The sequence below is a fragment of the Podarcis tiliguerta genome, assembly GCF_965153285.1.
Source record: "Podarcis tiliguerta genome assembly, chromosome: 18".
NCBI lineage: Eukaryota > Metazoa > Chordata > Lepidosauria > Squamata > Lacertidae > Podarcis > Podarcis tiliguerta.
In genome coordinates, this window is record NC_139551.1 from 11,768,557 (window position 1) to 11,777,185 (window position 8,629).

Genomic DNA, 8,629 nt, shown 5'->3' on the forward strand with positions numbered 1-8,629 from the left:
GCTAATCTTCTGGCCCCTGGAAAGCTGTTCATTATGGAATGGAGTCCTTGGGTTGAAAAAGGCTTCTGACTCAAATGTGGAGGTCTTTGCAGAATTCTAGCTGCCTCATTTTGTTGGAATGTTGTCACCTCAAACGAAGCGCAAACCTGAAGGCCGGAGGGCAAGTACTTCGTAACTGTAAAGGAATCTGGGGCGCTGGCTCGGGGGCACCGGAGGGCATGCTTAACACGGGTCACTCTGCTCACCCTGCCATATTCCCTCCGGGCCTCGCCTCTCTCTGCCCCGCTCTCCAGCGACCCTGCACCGAGGGCGCGCGAAGCCTGAGGTGTGTCGCTGTGGCTGCAAAGCCCTGAGCGCGAACTTTCTCAATTGATTGGCTCAGCTGCACAAGCGACTCCCCCGCTGGGCTCGGCGGAGCTCGCGCTCACCAAAGCTTTATTTCAGTAAAGGTGAATGAGGAAACCTCTAGGAGTCCCAGGTCAGTTTCTGGAGGGAAGGTAGATTCTGATATTGTACTGTACATAGAATTGACTGTTGCATTTCGAAGCAACTAGCAACAGAATCGACCCCTCAAAGCAGTTGATGGGGCCGGTTGAATCTTGTTAGCGAGTCCTCCAGAGTCCTGTCAAGCCCTAACTGTAAGGCTGCATCAATTTGGCACAGGTCCCTTACCCCTAACCCCCCCCCCCCCCCGCCGCAACTGATAATCTCTTGCCACACAGAAGAGAAAGACCCAAAGTGGCTTTCACACAGCAGTTAATGGGTTTGAAATCTGTACCAGTGGAAATGTACTGATTGGGGCACTTGATACTTGCAAACATTTATCTGCAAGTTCTCATTATCTTTCTTGCAATATTTTGACAAGTAACTCATGAAAAGATCTCTGTTGCCTTCAGATAGATAGATAGATATTTGTGTGTTTTACAGACTCCCACAAGAGGTGGTGGACTCTCCTTCGCTGGAAGTTTCTAAGCAGAGCTTGGACGGCCATCTGTCATGGATGATTTCATTGAGATTCCTGCATTGCAGAGGGTTGGACTACTGGATGTCTCTGGGGGTGCCTTCTATCTCATGTTTGGGTGCCAGCAGATTCTCAGTAGAGATGGACAATTTTGTTAATTCTTGTTTGTTCTGGGAAGCTTGAAGTAGGTGGGGTTAGCAAACTGACTCTCCCCCATTCCCGACAGAGAGTTTAAGTGGGTCCTATCACCTCTAAGAAGGTTAATAAGCATAGGGTTGGATCCAGATCGAGGCCCCATCTAGGCAACACATGCAGTATGAAGCAGTAATATGTGACATGGCAAATGTTCAGCATTTTAATTCAAGTTGCTCATGATATATTCCACATGCAAATTTGCAAAATATGCACATACTGGCAAAGCAATTTCCCCTAAAATAATGCAGTTTGGTATGTTTGTTTTCACTATTACATGCATTAACAGACACACGTCACTTGTGCACAATTACTTGGCTGGAGACCTATGCGGCAAAATTCAGAGAAGTTTACATTTACATCTTAGCTGAATTAAATTTCTACAATACATCCCACGTACCCTTAAGTGGCTTGGTGTGTGAAATGGTAACTATGAACTCCCATTTTAAGATGTTGTGGGTGCCAAGGTCTTTTGTAGAAGTGCCTAGGGATCCTAGAGGTGAGGAAGGTCTTTTGGGGGCTGAGCAAATGCATCCAGGAAATTTTCTAGGGCTGAAATAAAATTACACACCCCACCGCCTCAACTGAATGAGACAACAAAGTCCCACAGTTCACAACCTTGAGTGGCTTAACACGAACCTGTCCTGGAGTGCAAGGCTCAGATGGCAGATTTATGGGGCTCTGCGTCAGATCTCCAGGCTTAAGCAAGAGAAAGTAGGGAGGGAGGGAGTGGAATCATCTAAGGTGAGGCGTGGGCAACCTTTTGGCCATCCAGATGTTGCTGGACTCCACCTCCCCTCAGCCCTAGCCAACATGACCAAAAGCCAGGGATGATGCGAGTTCCAGTTCAACAGCCTTCTGTGGGCCACAGGTCCCCATCCATGCACGAGGGGAAGCAAGCGAGGATGGGACAAGGCACTTGAGGGAGCTGGAGATCTATGGAGCTCTGAGAGGGAGAAATGGCTCCCCATCTGCCCAAGTACCAAGACCTGCCGAATGCAAAGATGGCTCTTGATATGAAGATTGCCACTTACAGGAAACTGCTGGAGGGAGAAGGGAGCAGAATCACAAGGCCCATTTTTCCAGATTAGGGAGGGAGAAGGGGCAGAATAGTTTTAAGGGAGAGGAAAGACCTCTGGGCACCTGAGGATGGGAGAAGTGGAACAGCAAAGGTCACCGGAAGAGGTATGATGGGAAATAAGGGTGGGAAGAATACGGGAGGAGGCTGAGGGATTTTCTTGAAGGGGGTGGGAGCCACTGCAGGCACTTGTGAAAACACAATCCTGTACTAAACATCTGGTAGCTGTATCATATTCCTTTGCAGCCCTTGAGGGGTCTCTTTGCAGAATGCAAGCCTAGCAGGCAAGAGAGGAAGCAGAAGCGTTTGAAAAAGAAGAAGCAATGATGCCGCTGCTGTTGCTTCTTCTCTTCACAATTCCATGACTTCCTTGATCCAGGAAAGGTAGTGGGTGACACGAGTGTAAATTCCTGGAGGAGAGGAGGAGTCGCCAAAGGAGACAATTCCTAGTGCCAGGCCGTCACACACCAAGGGGCCACCCGAATCCCCCTGCAGGAGGGAGAGAGAGCAGAGATCACCGCTGAGGGAAGATCGGGATCCACCCTGGGGGGAATCTGGGTCTTGAACCAGGACAGAGACCTAGCAGGCTTCCTGGCTGAGGGAAGATCGGGATCCACCCTGGGGGGAATCTGGGTCTTGAACCAGGACAGAGACCGAGCAGGCTTCCTGGCTGAGGGGAGATCGGGATCTGTCAACTTTGCTTTCTAATTATTCCAGTAGAAAATGTGATTTGCCGCTTTTCCTGGATCACTTTGCAGTCTCTTTGAGTCTACCCAAAATAAATATTGATTGCATTTATTGGCCGCCTTCTCCAAGGAGCTCGAGGTGGCCTCCTCCTTTCCTCTCCCTGTTATCCAAAGAACAAACAAGCCCCGCACCCTTGTGAGGGAGGCCAGGCTGAGTTAGTGACAAGCCAGCAAGGTTTCCCAGGGAGCTGAGGGGGGATTCTTGTGCAAGTTTCTCTTAAGATAAATTTTTTGGTCCCTATAATGTAATGCATTTTTGTACATTAATTTTACAAGTATATGCATTCCCACGGGTGGTTTCTGCTGAATGTGCACCATTCTTTGAAAGTGTACTTTGGGCCACTATCAAATAAGCTTCAAAGAGTAGCTCAATTTCGGTTCTGGTTTGAGTTTGGGAAGGGCAAATAAAGCTCAGTTTACGTTTAAAATGTGAACCAGACCTAGAGTTGCTACTCCAATAGAAGTCAATAGACATGATGAACATTAATTTCAATTGGTCTACTTTGAGCAGGACTTAGATACAACCCCAAATAGCTGCAACACCTCCACATTCTCAGCCCCCTTGCGGCACAGAAATGAACAGCAGCCTTTGACAACCTCATATGTGGATTGGCGTACAGCAGGAATGGCCAAACTTGGCCTTCCAGATGTTTTGGGACTACAACTCCCTTCATCCCTCGCTAACAGGGCCATTGGTCAGGGTGGTGTGAATTGTAGTCCCAAAACATCTGGAGAGCCAAGTTTGGCCATGCCTGGCATACAGGATCCAGAGCCACTGGGCTGGTCAGGCCAAGTCTAAGTGTCTGCCCATGTCCACCTTGCTGGACTGCAGAATTATCCCCTTTCCTTGCTCTGCTCCAGCACAGGGTTCTCCACCCGTCTCATGCCCCATCCCCAGAATCTCCAGCTATGACTAGGAAACACTCCAGTCGAAAACCCTGCCAGTCAGTAGACAATACTGAGCGATTTCAGTTTCTATTTAAGTCAGCCCCTTAACCAGAACCACGAGGGCTAGAATCCTAGATGGCTGGGTGGCCATCTGTCATGTAGGATCTGGTTGAGTTCCTTGCGCTGCGGGGGGTTGGACTAGATGACCCTCGGGATCCTTTCCATCCCAGTTTCTGATAGATCTGGGAAAGCCTGAGCAGGATGGACCCAATGGCCTGACTCAGGTGCCCAGGCTCCCCACTTCTGATCCCATCACCTGCTGTTTCTGCCAATCCTCACCGGGGAGGCATCCTGAGGTTGCCCGTTGTCACCTGCGCAGATCATTCCATCATCCATATCTGGCATGAACTCCCGGCACTTCTTACGGTCTTGGAGGGTGACGGTGGCCTCATAGAGTTTCCCTGGGTATTGGCCGCCTTCAATCGTGCCCCAGCCTGCCACGCTGCAGGGCGTCCCACCGGGGATGTCGCTGCTGGATTCTGGCAAGGGCAGGAGAGCGACGTCTTTATTCAGAGCAGCCTCGGAATCTAGCTGGGGAAAGGAGAGGGAGGTGAGGAAGAGATGAGCACCTTAGCATTGCGACAGGAAGCCCTCTAGAATATGACTCTAATAATAATATTAGTGATCAATGGCTTGGAGAAAACTAAATGGTTGCCCTAGCAGGAGTCAGTGCAACGAGTCCTGTTAATGCAATGGAGGCCCCCGCCCTCCCCCCCCCGCACCCGTAATTTAGCTTTGGGGGTGCCATAAAAACCCTGAGAATAATGCATGGGTAGAAAAGAGGGGAGTAATGGTTACAAGGTCTGGAAGATTTCACTGCTGCCCTCCATGAAATCATTCTCTGAAACCGTCCTCTCTAAATTTTGAAGCTGCTTAGCCTCAGAGCGCCTGCCGCTGGGTTAATTAAGTAAGCAAGTTGTTGGTCTCTGTCCGTCTCGAAAGACAATGGAGTGAGCCTCGTTGGGAGGTTGCAGCGCCTGCTGCGGCTGTAGAGACTGATGCACGAAAGACATGTTTCATTGCAGCCAGGGCAGATGAAGACGTCCAGTTCTGCTGCTGCTGCAGATGCGCCAGGGCGTTTCTTCTCTCTGTGCTCCTCCCAGCGGTCATTCCTCCTCTGGCCACTGCTAGGGATGCACCACCTGGTGGTCTGTCTCCAGGCACTGCGGCCGTCTGCAAGGGATTTCCACATGGCGGGGTTGATGGTGCCAGCCTTCATGTCACATGGACATGACGAAGCCAGCATAGATGTTGCTGAAGGAGGAGTGCAAACATGCTGGGAATGTGTGCCTGGGAGAGCACATCTTTCTTTGTCCTGCCATGTGACACTCAAAATCTTTCTGGTGCCGCGCATGAGGAAGGCATTGAGGTATCGCTCCTGGTGGGTTTTAGGTTCCCCGTGATGTAATGGTAATTAATTCAATTTGTAACCTACACCTTTCTCCCGAAGAGCCTGGGGCAGCAAATTTGTCAGTACTAAAACAATACAATTAAAAATCCTAAAAACAATTAAAAACCATCTTCTAAAAAGCAGATAAATTTCAGGGTATCTGGGGACAGGGTTTTGTCCTGAGTAAACTGTCCATTTTCTAGCTCATTATGGTGCGTGTAGGGGATGGAAGGAACCATTTGGCTGCTTCTGCCTTAAGGATCCCTGACCTCTGTCAGCTGATAGAGTGAGAGATTTCGTGGACCAGGCTACCTTAAGCAGAAAGATGTCGTTTGAGTACGTGACCTCATTATATTCTGGATGTGGGTGAGAAGCTGCAACTCTGATCTCTTGCTGAGAGTCCTCTGAAGCGTAGATATCATGGGCACCCAAGACGACTCTAGAAATACTGGGAGCCAAGCGTCAGTTAGGGTTGCATCCGTCAGGGTCAGAGCTCCCAGGCATCAGTCCCCTCCCAGCCCCTGGGCAAAAGACCAGACTCCACACCTTGGCCCTTCCAGCTTCACCCCGGACTCAGCTGGGCTGGGATAGCTCAGTCGGTGGAGCATGAGACTCTCGATCTCATGTTTTGCAGAAGATTCCTGCATTGCAGGGGGTTGGGCTACAGCTCTACAATTCTATAATGTTCATCACCCGTCCTAAAAACCAGGGAGGGGTTTGTGATACTTACCGGTATTCTTTGCAGTGTGCAGCCGTCATGACCCACTGGGGCGTCACGAGGAATCCGCCACAGATGAAATTGCCTGCGATGTCCTTCAAGGCAGCCATGTAGGGTCTGGAGTGGGGCTTGGCTTCGTGCCCCCCAACAATCTGACTCCGCAATGGATCTGCAAGAATCGTATTGCAGAAATCAGCTCCTGCAGCTCCTTGCTGGAAGTTCTAGGGTGTCCCCCACATATGCAGCGTCAGGGGGGCAGCAAAAGGCCACCGTCCCATCGGGCTTACAGCCCATTACAATCTGTGTTGCCAGTGAGGAAGTCGATGAAGGGGAAATAAATAGGAACATGGAAGCTGCCTGCATTGTCTGACTGCACCTCTCTGTTCCCTCGCCCTCCTGGCTCAGACTCTTAATCTCAAAGTCATGAGCATTGCCCGCGGTCTTCCCCTATTGTTCGCCCCCAGGTTTGGGTTTCATCAGGTATTCTGGTCCTGAAGAGGGAGGCTCCATTTCCCCCTCTTAACGAGCCATTGACATATCTCTATTCATTTGTCCGTCCCTTTTGTTTTGGATGCCCTGTGAAGCCAGGAGCTTGGAACAAAGTCTGGAAGACCGACAGAGAGATGGGTGGGAATCCTGGTTAGCTGGTGAACCAAGCGTCATTTGTCTACTCTTTTTGTGTGTGGGGGGGGGGGAGCGCTGTAAAGCCAGTCGGCTTGGGATAAAGCCTGGATAAGTGAGAGGGTGGATTCATCAGAGACCAAGAGCAGGACTCTGGGTCAGACGTCTCCAGGAGCCAAGACAGGTGAGCTCAGTTTCTGCCCTCGCTGCTGTCACCTGCCTCTGGTGCTGCTGCCTTGGTGACCTAAGCACCAGACGGAATGAGGTGGGCTTGGCCCCAAGGGTGCTCGAAATGAGCGGGGGTGGGGTGGGGGTTGCACTCACCTGTTTGGGCCAACGAGAAGGACAGGAGCAGGAGAAGAGGCTGGTGGAGTCTCCACATCATCTTGATGCTTGAGGTTGCCTGGCACTCAGCTGCCCAGTCCCTCCGTCCCCCGGCTTTTATCACCCCCCATCCACTGGACTCCACCACCTGCAGGAAGCCACAGTCTAGACCTGAGATCTGATAGATGGATCTCAGCTGAGATGGCGGCCATGTGGTAAAACCTTGCGAAAACGGCAATCTGATAGTGCTGGTGGGTTCAGATAAGGAGACTGGAAAAATATGAAACCGAGAGAACCCAGAAACTGCTCAGGACCACAATACCTCAAGGACCACCTCACCCCATATAAACCGTCCTGGACTCTGTGTTCATCTTCTGAGGCCCTTCTTTGTGTGCCTATTCCATGAGAGGTCAGGAGGGTGGCAACATGAGAACAGGGCCTTTTCTGCAGTGGCTCCCCACTTGTGGAATGCTCTCCCCAGGGAGGTTAATATTGTAAAGCCTTTGAAATGTGTTCTTTGGAGGGACAGGGTTGCTACTGTTTTTGTTTTAATTACTTATTTGTGGTTTTATTTTGTATTTTTATCTTGTGAACCACCCTGAGATCTTTTCATGAATAATGGCATATAAATCTAATAAAGAAAAGAAAAATGGCAGAGCTTTGCTGATGGGAGTTGGTGTTCAACGATCTGGGGAAGGCCAAACCTATGACCCATGACCTTTGTCATTAAAATGTTTTTAACTTACTAAACGTGTGGTCGTTTCCTATGTGGCTGGAAGAGGGGGCAGCACAGGGGCCGCTGCTGTGGCTGCAGAGACGGGAATCTCCCCGCTGCTGCCTCCTCCAATGTTTCTGCCGTGTTAGTAGCGTTCAAGGGACCTCTCCAGGCTGCAAGCTGCCTGGTCAGTTTCTATGGAGGTCCTAGGCTGGCCAGATGACAAGACCCCCCTCTCGGCCACACTGGGGGGGGGGGGTCCAAAGGAAAGCAGAGCGAGATGTTTGGCGCCAGCTTGGCTGCAGGAGTTGCCAGAAGGAGGCAGACAAGGCGCCGTCCAACCTCCAATCTGGGTTTCTGTAGAGTTTACTCCTGAGCCTTTTCTTCTCCCTGTTAACAGAGAAATCTGAGGGATCCCTTGGACAAAAAACAAGGACACCAGCCAGGAATCCCAGAGCAAAACAGCAGCCAGTAGGCTTGGTCTTTATTGAAGACTGTCGCGACAGGACTCCCACCTGCCACCAGGTGGAACAAGATGGAAACCCAGAACAAAAGAAGACCCCAACTTTTATTAGTTACTAATCCCCCAAACTACACCCCTAAGACTACATCACAACTACATCACAAAAAGGAGGGGTTGAGGGAGGAGTTGTGGAGGTAACCTGAGTGTCTTGTCACCTGGCTGGTTCCCCCTTTCCCCCTCCCCATGAATACTTTCCAGGTGACAGAGGGGAGTTTGCAGTTTCCTGCCCCCTGAGGGAAGATCTGATTATTGTCCTTTGTTCCAGTCCGTGCTGAATCCACTCCCATATGCAAGTTCTTTGTGACCTTGATGGTCTTCTGTCTAGGACCATCAGGGTTGGCATAGCAACTGGGCAGGTTTCCTGCGGACGCGTTGGTACGCTCAAGAGATTATGGCTGCCCTGTATCAAACCT

General features: G+C 50.5%; 1 protein-coding gene across 2 annotated transcripts; it reads right to left on the reverse strand.

Annotated features, from left to right (window-relative positions):
• Positions 1-1,291: 1,291 nt before the first annotated feature.
• Positions 1,292-7,699, reverse strand: LOC310668723 (granzyme-like protein 1). 2 transcript variants are annotated; one of them, XM_083422076.1, is made up of 5 exons: positions 6,979-7,699; positions 6,046-6,202; positions 5,661-5,763; positions 4,205-4,456; positions 1,292-2,720 (listed from the first exon to the last, which is right to left on the reverse strand). In XM_083422076.1, the coding sequence occupies exons 1-5, from the start codon at positions 7,037-7,039 to the stop codon at positions 2,583-2,585; spliced, it is 711 nt and encodes a 236-aa protein (XP_083278202.1). In that variant the 5' UTR covers positions 7,040-7,699; the 3' UTR covers positions 1,292-2,582. The 2 variants fall into 2 exon arrangements, with proteins under 2 accessions (XP_083278202.1, XP_083278201.1); XM_083422075.1 differs by having other exon boundaries at positions 5,628-5,763; positions 6,979-7,695.
• Positions 7,700-8,629: the final 930 nt, after the last annotated feature.